This window comes from Aulonocara sp. 'chitande type north' Nkhata Bay, linkage group LG19 (assembly GCF_057382095.1).
Source record: "Aulonocara sp. 'chitande type north' Nkhata Bay isolate Kocher_YH1m ecotype deep benthic linkage group LG19, A_spYH_male_GT1.1, whole genome shotgun sequence".
NCBI classification, from domain to species: Eukaryota; Metazoa; Chordata; class Actinopteri; order Cichliformes; family Cichlidae; genus Aulonocara; species Aulonocara sp. 'chitande type north' Nkhata Bay.
The window spans coordinates 4,774,358-4,790,196 of NC_141362.1; the positions used below are offsets into that span (position 1 = coordinate 4,774,358).

A 15,839-nucleotide genomic window follows, 5' to 3' on the forward strand; every position below is an offset into this window, starting at 1 on the left:
ACGTTTAAGCTTGATCAGCTGTTGTTAGAATTTATTTAATATTACTTTCTACTCGAGGATCTTTTTCTACGTAGCTGACGGCTGGTAACTGTGCAGGGGCGGATCTAGCAAAGTTTAGCCAGGGGGGCCGATAGGGCATTAACAGGGAAAAGGGGGCACAAAGACATACTTTTCTTTCTTATTCTCATTTAAAATGTCGAGCTTTTAATAAATAATTATCTGACACCCAAAGTTTTAATTTGATGTAAAATGAATAGAAGTCAATTACTGTATATAGTGACTATTAAGTCTAATATATATACCCTAGTAAGCTATAGTACTTTTTCCTTTGGGAAGGTACCATCTGTGCAGTCTGCAATTTTGTTGAAGAAAGATGTTGAATCTATTTAATATTTCTTGAAAAATAATTGATTTCTGTGCTTTTTTTTTTCCACACTGCATCAAATTAAGGTTGATTACGTCGATTAAGCATCATGAGGTGGAGCGTGAGGGGTGGTTCCCTATTTTTTATTTATTTCTTTTTGTTGTTGCTGGGAGTTGGAACCCTATTAGTTAGGTTGCTTAATATTTACGCTAAGTACTCTTTAAAATACCAGAATAGGGAGGATGGTGTAGGTTTAAGTTTATTAGATTGATCAGTATTGCTGAACTATGAAATATTTTTTTTTTGCATACAGGTATAACAGAATAGCTTTAGTGTAGTTGTTGTTTTAAACTTGAGTATGAACTTATACAAAATGCAGCAAGATATTTAAAAAACAGTTTTGTTGATTAAAAAACACTATATCGGATTCATATCGGTATCGGCAGATATCCAAATTTATGATATCGGTATCGGTATCGGACATAAAAAAGTGGTATCGTGCCATCTCTAGTTTCTAATCAATAAAACTGTTTTTATAATATCTTGTTGTTGTTTTTTTTAACTTCAGTTTGAGCTTATACAAAATGCAGCAACACTAAAGCTATTCTGTTATACCTGTATGCAAAAAATACACTGCACCCAAAATATTTCATAGTTCAGCAATACTGATCAATCTAATAAACTTACACCTGCTCCATCCTCCCTATTCTGGTATTTTAAAGAGTAAGCAACCTAACTAATAGGGTTGCAAACTCTCAGCAAAAAAAAAAAAAAAAAAAAAAAATAGGGAACCACCCTCCACCTCATGATGCCTAATCGACGTAATCAACGTTAATTTGATACAGTGTGAAAAAAATGCACAGAAATCAATTATTTTTCAAGAATAATTAAATAGATTCAACATCTTTCTTCAACAGAACTGCAGACTGCACAGATGGTACCTTCCCAAAGGAAAAAGTACTACAGCTTACTAGGGTATATTAGACTTAATAGTTAATATATACAGTAATGGACTTCTATACTTTTTACATCAGATTAAAACTTTGGGTGTCAGATTCAGATAATTATTTATTAAGAGCTCGACATTTTAAACGTAGAAAAGGATCCTGGTGTAGAAAGTAATATTGAATAAATTCTAACAACAGCTTATCAAGCTTAAACGTGCTGCTGTTGTTCAGCTGCTGGTTTCCTCTTTGTGGCGCGAAGTGGGCGATAAACAAACAAGAGAAACAGACTCGTGACAGAAAAGCCGATTAGCTGATCATTAATCAGTTTCACGTTTGAAGTAGCAGCAGGAGAGGGAGGGGGAGAGAAGAGGCAGTCGCTCCACATATCGGTTGTTAAGCTTAACACTGGAATGCTTTACAAACATTCAGAGATGAACTTACACACTTGCTTTACTTCTCTCTGGGATCACTTCCTCGGAGATGAAATGCCGGTTTGGTAGCGAGGCTCCAAATACTCAACCAGACCGCCGACAGGTCTCCCACGCCACAGCCGCTCTATCACGTGATGCATACTGCTCCAAGGTGCTACGGTTATGAGCCGAGTTATGCCATGTCGCAAGTTTTGTGAGGTGCTTTTTTGATATTTAATGGATCAGATTACATTTTTTTTATTTCTCTCCGATATCCGATCCAGTAATTTAGGTCAGTATCGGACCGATACGTAATATCGGATCGGTCCATCTCTAGTAAGAAGTACCACAAAAAGTAAGTTTTAAAATTAAGGAGAAAACCCCCCAAAAGAGCCTTGATTCCTCTTTGCCACAGCAGGAATCTTCAGTGCCTTAGCTCATTTTAAAGTAACAGATGAGAATTAACAGATGTCCCTCTTATGTTTGTCTCAGGTGGACCTGGGTGGTGGACTGAAGCCTCCCGGTTACTATGTGCAGCGTTCCTGTGGTCTATTTCCAGCTCCGTTCCCTCAGGATAGCGAGGAACTGGAGCGAATCACCAAACTCTTCTACTTCCTGGGCATCTTCTTGGCCAAGTGCATTCAGGACAACCGGCTGGTCGACCTACCAATATCACAGCCCTTCTTTAAGCTGCTCTGCATGGGGGACATCAAGTCTAACATGAGCAAGCTGCTATACCAGTCTCGAAGCTCACCGCAGGGTAACGACCCTGAGCGGCCCCACCTGCAGCCCTTCCTGCTACTGTCTGAGGTACAGTCTGAAGCATCGACTGAGGAAAGCCAGGAGACTTACTCAGTGGGCAGCTTTGATGAGGATTCCAAATCTGAGTTCATCATGGACCCACCAAAACCAAAACCTCCAGCTTGGTACCACGGTATCCTGACCTGGGACGACTTCCAGCTTATCAACCCACACAGGTCTCGAGACAGTTTTTAATGTTTAGCGTTCTCACAGTCAGCCTGAAAGCTCATGTTTTACCCAAGCAGGTCACCCTCTAGCTCACTGCTGAACCTGAACACATCCCGTGACATGTAGTACTGCTGAAGTTAAGTTCTAAGAAAACCATGAAATATAAGATGTGAGTTTTGGTCATTTTGAAACTTCTTGAAATCTGAGCAGCCTTAATTTTAAAGCACTAACAACAGAAACTTGGAAAGTGTCTGCCAACACTAAAAGGCTTGTGTTATCATCTGCACAAGCTGATGTGGTTTAACAACATTTGGTTCAATTTTGTTAAAGTGAAGCATGACTGAAACCTCATTCAGACAGAATTAACATGCAAAGTTAAGGAAGCAGAGCATAAAAAGAATATGTATTTTAAACTTGTGAAATTCTAGGATCTGTTCTGGTCTGCAGCAGAAACACAAATGGGGAGAGAGACGCACTAAATGAGTAGGAAATGATAAAGTCAGAGAGAAAGCAGGTCAACAATAGAATAACTACACTACAGCAGACTCATGATGCCCTTTTCCTCTCGCTCCTCTTCCTGCCTCCTCCAGGGCGAGTTTCCTGAAGGAAGTGAAGGATCTGGCAGTGAAGAGGAGGCAGATTCTGGCCAGTAAGAGTTTGTCTGAGGATGAGAAGAACACTAGGCTGCAGGACCTGATGCTGAAGAACCCGCTGGGCTCTGGACCTCCCCTCAGTGTCGAGGACCTCGGGTAAGAAAAGACGCATACAAAGGTGCTGAAGGTGTTACTCTTGTGGTAACGCGATCTGCATCTTTAGTGTTTGCTTAGAAGGGCTAGAGGTTAGTAAAGACCAAGACCAAGAGGACCGTGATAATAGCTGCTTTTTACTGTTACGCCTATAGTCCTTTTGGGGATACCAGACTGTAGATATAGTTTTTAATGCTCTAAATGTTTCATTTTAACATTGCAAGTCTAAGGGATTCACTTCCTTTTGGGGCCAGCCTCAAGTGGTACCTAAAGAAACTGCAGTTTTGTTGTGTGTTGGCTTTGTTCATCAGCCTCAGGGGGTTCTCCTTGCTCTAATCACAGCATACACAGCACGCTGAAGTCAAACTGGAGCTACCCTTTACCAAGAGCTAATAATAGCATTAGCAATTCATTTAAAAATCAAAAAAGACAAATGAAATGGCAAAGAAAGTGGTACATAGTTATTTGGGAAAAGATGAAGATGAGTGGTACCAGGAAAGGTTTAGCATTTGTTTGCTTAAAATAAACAACTGGACTGAAACAAAATGACATTCACTTAACAGCACTATTTTCTTACAATAATGTTTTCACCAGAAACTGAGATGTGAAAAATCTTGTTTCATGTGAGACCACATGGGTTAGAATAAAGTCTTATGAAGTATTTGGGTACCGAGATTTAACTAGGCAATCTTTGTTGTGGTCAAAAACATCTGAGCAGAGGAGCAGCTCAGTAAATAACTTGTGTTCTAGTTCCAGCTGACAAGCACACATGCTGTCAGGACTGTCGAATACTTGAGCTCAGTATTTGCAGTGAAAGAGTTTGCACAGCAAAAGCAGAAAGTTTACGATTTTTGACTTGTTTTCCCATATGACACGGACCAGATGTTTGACAGCCACTTGAACTTTTCTCTGCAGGTTAAACTTTCAGTTCTGTCCATCCTCCAAGGTTCATGGTTTCTCTGCAGTGGATCTCAAACCAAATGGAGACGATGAGGTAAAAATGCCTCAGAGCAAGCTTCTTATGTGGATGGAAATATCTTCACGTAAATTTGCACATTTTACAAGAGTTCACTGAGTGTTTACTATGTGTATAGATGGTGTCCATGGAGAATGCAGAAGAGTACGTGGAGTTGATGTTTGACTTCTGTATGCACACTGGCATCCAGAAACAGATGGAGGCCTTCAGAGGTAAATGTGCAAAACTGGCACATTACTTCTCTACAGTGTCCTGTCTGTGGAGAAATCTGTTTTGCCCTCTTTGCTAGTTTTTCAGAAAAAAAACCAAAAAACACAAAATAAAATGGTTTCCTGTTTAAACGAGGAAAGAGGTGGACAACATAAAGCAAGAAAGTAGTGCTCTGTGTTCACAGGCAGTTGTTTTAATGCTGGGGACGCCCTTGACCTAATTGGACTTGGTCTTGGTAAAGTTTGAGCTTTACCGAGGCCGACAGGAGGAGATGCTATTGGCAACAACATGAAATTTTGAAAAATACACAGCTGCCAGTCTATTCTCACACCTGTTTCTAACCTGAGCTCCTTACTTTTTTTTTTTTCCCTAAAGATTGACTCTCATTTTAGACCCTTATGTTCTCTCGACTCATTGTCACAATAGAATTGATTCCATTGCGACAAGAAACTTTTTTGGTTCCCTTTCCCTGGCAGTTTAGTAAATTTGTGATTATTTCTAAAATCGAGTGAATACTTGGGTATCTAATATCATAAATGTTTCCTCTCCTCCTCAGAGGGTTTTAATCGAGTGTTTCCAATGGAGAAACTAAGCTCTTTTAGCCATAAGGAGGTGCAGATGATCCTCTGTGGCAACCAGTCCCCTTCCTGGACTGCTGACGACATCATCAACTACACAGAACCAAAGCTTGGTTACACCAGAGACAGGTATGACATGTTACATCAACACTAATGGAAACACCAAAAGTTGATTCTGTTCATCTGGACGGAGCGTCATGGTAACGCTATGTCCAGATGAACAGAATCAACTTTTGGAGATTTACTTTCCTGGGTGATTGAGAATGCTAATGGAGACACTGAGCCACGGCATCGTGTATTTAACCTCTCCTCTTCCTTCAGCCCTGGCTTCTTGCGGTTTGTGCGAGTCTTATGTGGAATGTCATCTGATGAGCGTAAAGCCTTCCTGCAGTTTACCACTGGCTGCTCCACCCTGCCACCTGGTGGTCTTGCCAACCTTCACCCCCGACTCACCATCGTCAGGAAGGTAAACTGGCTCTCTGAATGACTGAGTTTGTTAATGTGTGTAGTTTTAGTCAGTAAGCTGACTGACTGTTGCCTCCGTAGGTGGATGCCACAGACTCCAGCTACCCATCTGTCAACACTTGTGTTCACTACCTGAAGCTGCCCGAGTACTCATCTGAGGACATCATGAGGGAGCGCCTGTTAGCCGCTACCATGGAGAAAGGCTTCCACCTCAACTGACCACCGCTGCCACACTGAGCATGCTTCTCAAGTCATCTGTCCGTCTCGCCTTGTGACTGACGGATCAGCCAGCCAATCCAAACCAGCTGACTGACTGACGGCCGGACCTCCTGCTACAGGAGGAGGAGGATTTATGTTGCAGAAACAAAATGAAAGAAACGCTGTCACATCTTTCACACCTCTCTGACCGCCTCCTTCATCATCAGCAGCAGCATCCTCTTCCTCACCATCCTGAGCTGCTGCTGCTGGTCTGTTCCCAGCTTTGATGCTGCAGGCTTACGTGTGTGTGTGTGTGTGTGTGTGTGTGTGTGTGTGTGTGTGTGTGTGTGTGTGTGTGTGTGTGTGTGTGTGTGTGTGTGCGTGCGCTGATCTCCTCCTCCTGTCTGCTCTCAGTTTGGTGCCTGGTTTGACTCGTAGCTTCTGTTTTCACTTCCTCCTCCCTGAAATGTTCATGGATCCCCACCTCCCCCCATTTATTGCTTTTTGTTTTTGTGTGTGCGCGACAGTTCTCTGGTTGTTACTGACCAGTTGTAAAGGTCAAAGGTCAGAGAGCCTTTGGTGTTTGTTTTACAATGAAGCTATAGAGACAAAAACACTGGCTGTGTGCAAGGCACATCTAAAGAGAAAGATTAAAATAAAAAAAAGAAAGCTCTGCTATCCCTGTATTTTCTTTGTATATTATAAACATTTATTTAACTCAAGTTGCAATTTGAGGTAAACAGATATTTTCAAATGTGTATGCTCCAAAAAAAATAATCATTAAAATGTTTGCAAAGTATGAAGTAAAGAATGAGTCTTGTGGTCTGTGGAAGAATATGAATCTTTGATATTTTTTTTTTTCCCATTTCGTTTGCACGTTTAAGTGTTTCAGTATTACAACCGCACTTCAACCAACATGAGGCTGAAGCAGATTTATCATCTACAGCAGTCCAGTTGCTGAGAATCACCGCGTAGAGATGTAATTGATTTAGATATTTATCTTGTAGCCTTTTTCTAAAAATTTTTTGCAAACTTATCATACAGATGTTTCAGTATTAAGGATATATTTTAAAAAAATGAACTAGAGTTATAGAATTTTTATTTTTTTTTTTTTTTTTATTGTTTTATTACATATTAGACATAATACCACCAAATGTCTTTACGTTTTGGTTTGTTACAAACAATTCCTGTGGTCTGCCAATACCCCGAAAGGCAAATTAAAAATAAAAAAATAAAATGTAATTCATTCCCCGCTAAATTCACACAACCGGTTTTCTTCCTGAATAAATTCAAACTGGCCAACTTCAGAGGGAGGCTTCCTTCTCTCAGCTGTGCAGATCGAACATCTGGATACACTGTACAGATGTGTATTAATATACTGACCAGAGTACATGTGGGCACTGAGTTCTTTTTATTATTTTAACATCAGTACCTTTAAGCAGATTCTAAATTCAGACTGTAAGCTGCAGGCCAGTCCTCAGCCTGAAGAACAGTCCGTGACTTCCTTTCTTTTTGTTAGCTGTCCACCATCTTGTCAATAGTGGTGAGGGGTGCGAGGATGCGGCTCTTGTTTGTTTCCACAATGTGTCCGTTCTGGATCATCTCATCCAGGATGATATGAACTCGATCCAGATTGAACATTATCTGATAAAGGCGAAGGGTCAAGGAAACAAGGAAATAAAGACAAAGACTCCTACTGAACAACTAGTGATGGGTAATTTTTACATGAATATTTGACCTCAGCTCTAAATCTATTGTGTGTCTCCAGGTTATTTTATTTTTGCCATTCTCTGTCCTTGTCAATGGTCACTGTCCTTCAGCTGACTATACAATGTATATGAAGTAGCTTTTAAATAATAATATTATTTATTATTATTATTTGAAATTAGTTAACAAGCAATTAAAAATTACTGAGCTTTGGTAAAATATACACTGTGCTTTTAGCATGACTCTTATACATGCAGTGTGTGCAGCTGTGGTTGTGTTACAGGATACATCCAGTTCACTCTGTAGGGAGAAATGCACATTAGACTGAAACATTCAAACAGCTGCAGCTTCATGCATTTCAACAGTGTCTTCATTTGTTGTTACAGACATCTCAAAAAGTGTACAATATATGTTTGAAACTGTAATCATTACTTTTAATGCTTGTAAGACTCTTGTGTCAAGCCAGCCTCCAATTCGAGACTTGCAGTCAAGCTAGCCTCGTGTTTGTTTTCTGTTCCCTGTGTATTCAGAGATGTGGAAACCTGACTTCAAAATAAAAGCCAACTTCGAGTAAATTAACAGATATGTTAAGAACATAATAACATATAATTTAGTCTTGTTTACACACTCTAATGTTAGATCCACATGACACAACCTTGTACCCTAGTAGCACCCTGTCAATATCAAGGCCATCTTATTTTGGATTTCAAAGTAAAAGCCCTGTGAATTTTCATTTTTGAACTGCTCTTTCAAATAGAGTAGAATAGAATAAAGTTTTATTATCCCAGGGATGCTCCATAAATCACCCCTCCAATAGCCAAACCCACCTGTTCTCTGATTGGATAGTTAAATTTGTGATTAACATGACATTGGCCAATCAGATGAAAGGAAGAAAAACCGGGTCAAAATTCGTACTTGTAACTTGAGTGCCGAGTTTCACACCTATTAGTCCACACACAAATCTTTTTTACGCACACACAAATTATTTTTACACATACGAATCCTAATTTACAAGTACAAAATATTTATGACCACAATTGGCGCCCATATTTATACACCCTCACAATGGTATCGTGTGTGGGAGTCAGGGTTTTAATAGTTTTGCAATTTTCATTAGTTTTTATTTTTATTTAGTTTTGACTTCAGATTTTCAATTTTATATCAGTTTTAAGTAGTTTTTACCAATTGTTTGCTAGTTTAGTTTAGTTTTTATTTTTTTGAAAATCCTTAGTTTCAGTTTAGTTTTGATTAGTTTCAGTTATAGTTTTAGTTGTGTTTGCAATAATTAAGTGTAACAAAATCCCAGTTTCATCATATCAGTCATTCTCTTCTGCTTATCCTTGGGTATGTTGCTATTCCAGCTACCATACCCTGCACCCTGGATGGGTCGCAATGACCTTGTAGTACCATATCACCCTATTAGAGCACTTCGCTCTCGCTCTGCAGGCCTACTTGTTGTTCCTAGAGTATTTAAAAGTAGAATGGGAGGCAGAGCCTTCAGTTTTCAGGCCCCTCTTCTGTGGAACCAGCTTCCAGTTTGGATTCAGGAGACAGACACTATCTCTACTTTCAAGACTTTCCTTTTTGCTAAAGCATATAGTTAGGGCTGGACCAGGTGACCCTGAATCCTCCCTTAGTTATGCTGCAATAGACATAGGCTGCCGGGGATTCCCATGATGCATTGAGTTTTTCCTTTCCAGTCACCTTTCTCACTCACTATGTGTTAACAGACCTCTCTGCATTGAATCATATCTGTTATTAACCTCTGTCTCTCTTCCACAGCATGTCTTTTATCCTGTCTTCCTTCTCTCACCCCAACCGGTCGCAGCAGATGGCCCCGCCCCTCCCTGAGCCTGGTTCTGCCGGAGGTTTCTTCCTGTTAAAAGGGAGTTTTTCCTTCCCACTGTCGCCAAAGTGCTTGCTCATAGGGGGTCATATGATTTTTGGGTTTTTCTCTGTATCTATGAAGCGCCTTGAGGCGACTTTTGTTGTGATTTGGCGCTATATAAATAAAATTGAATTGAATTGAAAATTGAACTTTTGACAGAGTAGGATAGACATTATCAAATGAGGAGAAGGAATTTTCTGGGATTGAAGATCCTCTGGATGAGTGGCTAAAAGCTATCATTTTGTCATTGATTGGTAATTGACTGATAACTGGCCACATTCACAGCTGTATTGACTTGTTGTGGATGTTGTCTATCCCATGTTTGAGGACTCCAATTAACAGATTGAAAACAGCAACACTAAGGGAAGAACATGCAGTGCAACCCTATCAGTTGCCAGTGTCGGTTGGGCTCTGTGATGAATCAGGTGAGCTGGCTTCATGGCTGAACCAAGACATAAATTGCCCCCAGGTGTTTAGAGGTAGGAAAGGCAAAATGTATATTGCAATTTTGTGTTTAAGCTTTAATGATCAAAAGAAACTGAATCGTGTTTAGAAGATAAGATGCCTGTGTTCGTTTAATGCGTTCCCATGAGGAGGCCGGCTGACGGTCTGGAAGACCCAGTATCTGACCGACTGAATGGGGACGACAGCTGATTTAGCGCTGACTCGACCACAGGACACCATCCCAGTTAAGAGGGAAAAGCTGAAAGGCTGAGTATCACTCTGGAGGGAACCTGTGGGACAGCAGGCTGAACGAAACATGTTTTTTGTTCACACATTAAAACGTGTGAAAGGAGGGAATGTTGGGATTGAAAATGTTTGATTTCTATTACTAAAATAAGCGGTTATAATCATTTTCATACACACATTGCAAATGTGCCCAATAATAAGTTGGCACTAAGTCTTTTGAATTTCAAAAGCTTCGTTCGACGTGACTGTCCGGACTGATATATTGTTGGAAATGACTTAGAGGTGCAGAGGGATAACTGCAAACATGCTTACACACATAGATTATGATTAGAATAAGTCTGGGTCAGAGAGTGCCGAACATGATATTCTAAACCAACTTTGAATCACTAGAAGAACAATGGATAATACCATTAGATTATCAAGGCTAGGCAGAGAGGTGTTTTGCTTTTCTGTCTCTTACAGACGAGGGAGCAGATACCAGACGAGGTCACGGAAATACGAGGATGACACCAAGACTGCCACGTCCGTGCGGGAGGAAGATAGCTCCTTTAATCTATGTTTTTGTCTTACTATATAATGTTGTACAGCACACTTGAGGGTCATCCTTTTTGTGAAACATGCTGCTGGTTCACATAGATGTCCACAGCGCTGTGTAAACTTGTAATTTCAACTGCCAAAAGCAAAGTAAATCCTTTTTTAAAAGACAAACCTTTCTCCTGAGATTCCTTCCAAAAATTGTGAACATGACAACTGTCAATATAGAGTGACATTAACTTGTGGAAACAGCAACTTTGCTTTTAAGAGTGTTCTGAAGTCAGTGAAAGAGTGGGTCATATATGGGCAATTTCAACGGGCCATTACTTTGAAAGGCAAAATTAAGGTGACTTGAAATTGACTTGGTATCCCCGTGAGAGTGTACACTGTTGATCTAGAATGAAATTATCCTGTGGAAACAGCAATTTTCATTTTAAGAGCATTCTGAAGAAATTGAAAGAGTATATCATATATGGGGAAATTCAAAGGGCCCATTAATTTAAAAGGCAAAATCAGAGCAACTTGAAATTGGCATGGTTTTACTGTGGGGTTGGACACTGTCGATTTAAGGTGAAAAATTATCCTGTGAAAACAGGAATTTTCCTATTTAGAGCATTTTGAAATCATTGAAAGTTAAGTCATATATGGGCAATTTGAAATGGCTTTTATTTTGGAAGGCAAAACTCAGACTGACTTGAAATTGACATGGTATCACTGTGGGGTTGGATACTGTTGATATAAAGTGCAACTAGTCTTTGGAAATATGAGTTTTGCTTTTAAGAGCATTCTGAAATAATTGAACTGATCACTGACTTCGTCAGCTGGTGCGAACAGAACCATCTTCGCATCAATGCCAGCAAGAGGAAGGAGCTGGTGATTGACTTCAGCAAGAAGCCACCCACTATTACACCAGTGAACATCCAGGGTTTGGACATTGAAATGGTGGAGTAGTACAAATACCTGGGTGTTCACCTCAATAACAAACTGGATTGGTCCACAAACACAGATGCACTTTACAAGAAGGGTCTAAGTCGTCTCCACCTGCTACGGCGGCTGAGATCCTTCGGGGTGAACAGGACACTCCTAAGGACATTTTACGACACTGTGGTGGCGTCTGCTATTTTCTATGCTGTGGTCTGCTGGAGTGGCGGAATGGCAGAGAGGGACAGGGAGAAACTCAAACTGGTCAGGAGTGCCAGCTCTGTCCTGGACTGTCCACTGAAGTCCATCGAGCAGGTTGGGGAGGAGAGGATGTTGTCTAAGCTAACATCCATCATGGACAACACCTCCCACCCCCTGCATGAGACTGTACGAGCACTGAGCAGCTCGTTCAGCAGTAGACTTACGCCCACAGTGTAGGAAGGAGCGCTACCGCAGGTCATTCTTACCAGCAGCTGTCAGACTCTATAATGCAACTTAACATTCTTTTGGTCATCTTACTCACCAGCTTGTTTACTGTACATTTTATACATATCTCTGTACAATTTTCCAATTTTTCTATACACATTCTGTACACTGTTATCTGTATATACCTGTATATACGAACTTCGGTTGCTTATGTTTATAGGACCACATTGTGTCTTCCTTTTACATTTTATTTTCCCTTGCTGCAAGAGCTCTGTAACGCCGAAATTTCTCATCCGTGGGATAATAAAGCTTTATTTTATTCTAGTCTACTCTATTGAAAGAGTAGTTCAAAAATGAAAATTCACAGGGCTTTTACTTTGGAATCCAAAATAAGATGGCCTTGATATTGACAGGGCGCTACTAGGATACAGGGTTGTGTCATGTGGATCTAACATTAGAGTGTGTAAACAAGACTAAATTATATGTTATTATGTTCTTAACATATCTGTTAATTCACTCGAAGTTGGCTTATATTTTGAAGTCAGGTTTCTACATCTCTTCCCGTAATACTTTGAATACACAGGGAACAGAAAACAAACTGGAGGCTGGCTTGACGCCAGTTTTGAGACCTGCCTTAGACCTGCACTGATAATGGATCCAATGGTTTTCACCCCTCAGCAGTATAGCTCGAGAATGAAGTGAGGTAAAATTTACCAATTCAAAAGGTGCATCTACAAAATAGCTAGTCATTGTGACTTTGACCTCAAGTTCTGAGGCTTTTTAGGATTTTCACATTTCTACCACAGATGCATCTACTAGGATGCTGAGGTGTAGCACTGGCGGCTACCAGTATTTATCTCTGTAAGAACCTCGATCAAACTGAACTCACCACCCGGCTGAAGTATTTATCCAAGACCTCCACAAAGTTATGAACCAGCTCGTAGATGGACAGCTCATTCTGTGAGAGTAAAGAGGAGAAACACGTCCTGTTGACCATTGAAAGGACGAAAGAGGTGTAAAATACCTCCGATCACACTCACCTCACTGTCTGTGATGCCCACCACGATATACAGAGCAGCATACTGGCGGTAAACCAATTTAAAGTCTTTGTACTCCACAAAGGAACACTGCAAACAGAGAGGGGTTATAAACATGATATTGTTATGTTATTTATTTGATCTAAACAAGACTGGGAACTCGCAGACAGACACCTGATCTTTCTTGCGGCTCAGGCAGTAGCGTACTACATCGGCCTCAAGAGCTGCTCTTCTGCTCAGCTCCACAGAGTGATAATACCTGGACAGCCTGGTCTGACCCTGTCGGTTCACCATTAGCACGAACTTGATCATTATCCGATCGGTTGCTGGCTGCAGAGGAATCGTAAAGTCGATATTATCAGCACAGACCATTGCCCCGTGGTATGAGATATTGCAATCTAATACCTCACTCCATACCTGAACGTTTGTTTTACTTACCGCCAGCTGTTAGCTTGTGCCAGTTGCTACATTAACTCCATCAAACGGGCTAAAACGGGAACTTCTGTTAACGAGTTTTTGCCCCAATCTAATGTTATTTTAAACACAATGCTGTCGGTTTACAGGATTAAAGTAAGATTACTGTAAAGTACTGTAAGGGTAAATAAATACCAGCGAAAGAGGACATTCAACAATATACAGCCATAGCATTTGGTACGCATGCGTAGACAGGTGCATTCCAGGGTAACAGTTATTCCCTACATTTGAACGCAAGTACTTTCTACTTATACTTTCAAAACATGCTCGTAATATAAGCTTTAAGACATTTGAGGGAGTAATTATTCCACGCAAACAATCCAAAAGAAAATCCCATTAACGTTTGCATTTTTCTTCTTTGAAAGATGCATAATACATAATTTGTACATAATTTATTGTACTGTACTCACGGTTTAAAAATGCTCGTTACGATCCTGGACGGGGTTTTAGATTCAGCTGTTTAGAAGTTGTGGTTGTGGTACTTAAAATGAGCAATAGACAATAACCACAATGTATCTGCTAGCTAAAGGTAAAACTGCTGTATTTCCCTATACATCTTAATATATGCTCCGTTAAAGAGTTATATTTTACTACCCTTTCTTTTAGCAGTGAAGGTTCCATAATATATTTGGATAGCAGGAAGGGAAAAGGAGGATGGATGTGTCCCGTCAGGCATTGCGGCTGGGTTCTCCCACCTTGACCATCGGATCCGAGAGAGGTCGGGGGAGAGAACAGCAATGGCGGCCGGTTAGCTCTATACAAAACACCAAGTCCCCAATCAGCCGCGCGCACCACATCGCTCCGAGGAAAGCCAGTTTTACACAACACGGCGGAGCCAGCGAGACAGGGACGGAGCTGAGACACGGGCTTTAGGGGGCGGGGATCCCTCCGCGGATCGTTGCTGCCTGTGGAGACTTTCCTTCTACTTAAAAAAAAAAATTATGGACGAACACCCCGGCGGAGGAGGGGTCGGAACGAGTGCCCCACGACAGCCTCCGCCACCGCAGCAGCAGGGGAATAACAGTAGTGCTAATCCGCCAATTGGAGGCGGTGGTGGCGGAGCAGTCATGGTACCACACCAGCCCGATGAGCTACCTCGGCCGCAGCAGCAGTACACAATCCCCGGCATCCTGCACTACATCCAGCATGAGTGGGCCCGGTTCGAGATGGAGAGGGCGCACTGGGAAGTGGAGAGGGCCGAGCTTCAGGTTAGCCCTCCCAACTTAGCACTGAATTCCAACCATGCTAACCCCCAACAACAACAACATGGACAGTGTGTAGACAATTGGTTTTAGAGAGGTAGTGGCAGTGTTGCAATATTTAATTTATTATTTCATCGATTAGTTAGGCATGGCCTTGGTTTAAACGGGAGGCAAAAGCAGCTAAACTCGATATTTGTAACCCGACTGGCTAAGTGGCTAAGCTAAAGGGTCAGCTCTGGGTTACCGTTAGCTCGACTAGTGGTAGCGCTTAGCTTCAGTCGGTGTCAGACAAATTTAGCAGGTAGCCGAAGCTGTTGTTGTCGTTCTCCTCTGTTAGCTGATTTGTTCATATGAAGCTAAAACGTTCCCACTGTGGCTACTGAGTTCAGGCGCTAGCTGGTAATAGAGAAGTGAATCCAACCGACTGTCAGCTATCTAATCTCAGTCATTTTGGTTTGTCACGCTAGCTGTTAGCAGTGTTAGTCGCTAATGTTGCTTTTGAGTCAACAGCTGGGCCCGAGCGACTGTGATTCACAGCACATAAGGAAAAGAAATGAAATTGGAGGAAAACTACGTAACCATTTAAAAGTTATTCTTTTCAGTATGAATGATGAAATAAACTCAGTAGTTAACTTACTAAGTTAGTATTGAAAGATAAAAAATTTGCGACATCAAAATATTATAAACATGAGATACAAAATAAAAAAACAAAATGTTCAAGCCCGTATATTAGTCATATCTTACTGTCATATTTGCTAAAAATAAAAATAAAAATCTAATTTATAAATTAAATTTAAATTTAAGAATAAAAACACTTGAATTTTAAAATCATAAGATAAAAGGCAGGCCTTAACTATCAGCGTTACAATTGTAAGTTAGGAGGGTAAGACAATCAGATAAAAGGTCAAAGCTTTTAGCAGGCATGATAAAATGAGAGCATTTCTAGTTTTTCACAGTCTCAGGTGGTAGAAGTACTTTCACCTCAGTAAATGGGCTGCCCATGCACTTAAGATGATAAAATGTAATCACCTATTGAATGTGGCATGTACTAATATGATAATCAGTGGCATTAAGTAACAAAACAAAGACATTTTTAA

The 15,839-nt window shown here is 40.8% G+C and overlaps 3 protein-coding genes across 11 annotated transcripts in view; 2 read left to right on the top strand and 1 right to left on the bottom strand.

Annotated features, from left to right (window-relative positions):
* Positions 1–6,681, top strand: part of hectd1 (HECT domain containing 1) — a 46,821-nt gene extending 40,140 nt beyond the window's left edge. For 3 of the 4 annotated variants that reach the window (XM_086274022.1, XM_086274023.1, XM_086274025.1), the window contains 7 exons: positions 2,214–2,698; positions 3,281–3,439; positions 4,352–4,430; positions 4,531–4,624; positions 5,179–5,329; positions 5,522–5,666; positions 5,747–6,680. In XM_086274022.1, coding sequence (XP_086130148.1) covers positions 2,214–2,698; positions 3,281–3,439; positions 4,352–4,430; positions 4,531–4,624; positions 5,179–5,329; positions 5,522–5,666; positions 5,747–5,884 — 1,251 coding nt within the window. In that variant the 3' untranslated portion in view covers positions 5,885–6,680. Of the gene's footprint in view, positions 1–2,213; positions 2,699–3,280; positions 3,440–4,351; positions 4,431–4,530; positions 4,625–5,178; positions 5,330–5,521; positions 5,667–5,746 lie in introns of all 4 variants that reach the window. The other variant, XM_086274024.1, reaches the window with a different exon arrangement.
* A 572-nt stretch (positions 6,682–7,253) lies between these two features.
* Positions 7,254–14,692, bottom strand: ap4s1 (adaptor related protein complex 4 subunit sigma 1). 5 transcript variants are annotated; one of them, XM_086274029.1, is made up of 6 exons: positions 13,951–14,692; positions 13,241–13,396; positions 13,070–13,156; positions 12,919–12,987; positions 7,859–7,870; positions 7,254–7,507 (listed from the first exon to the last, which is right to left on the bottom strand). In XM_086274029.1, exons 2-6 carry the CDS (start codon positions 13,376–13,378, stop codon positions 7,379–7,381), a joined length of 435 nt encoding a protein of 144 aa, XP_086130155.1. In that variant the 5' UTR covers positions 13,379–13,396; positions 13,951–14,692; the 3' UTR covers positions 7,254–7,378. The 5 variants fall into 5 exon arrangements, with proteins under 5 accessions (XP_086130155.1, XP_086130156.1, XP_086130154.1 ...); XM_086274030.1 differs by lacking the exon at positions 13,951–14,692 and adding an exon at positions 13,484–13,881; XM_086274028.1 differs by lacking the exon at positions 13,951–14,692 and adding an exon at positions 13,505–13,867.
* The window catches only part of strn3 (striatin, calmodulin binding protein 3), a 32,927-nt gene continuing 31,292 nt past the window's right edge, over positions 14,205–15,839 (top strand). Inside the window, exon 1 of one of the 2 annotated variants that reach the window (XM_086274026.1) lies at positions 14,205–14,748. In XM_086274026.1, the coding sequence (XP_086130152.1) occupies positions 14,482–14,748 (267 nt within the window). In that variant the 5' untranslated portion in view covers positions 14,205–14,481. The remainder of the gene's footprint in view (positions 14,749–15,839) is intronic. The other variant, XM_086274027.1, reaches the window with a different exon arrangement.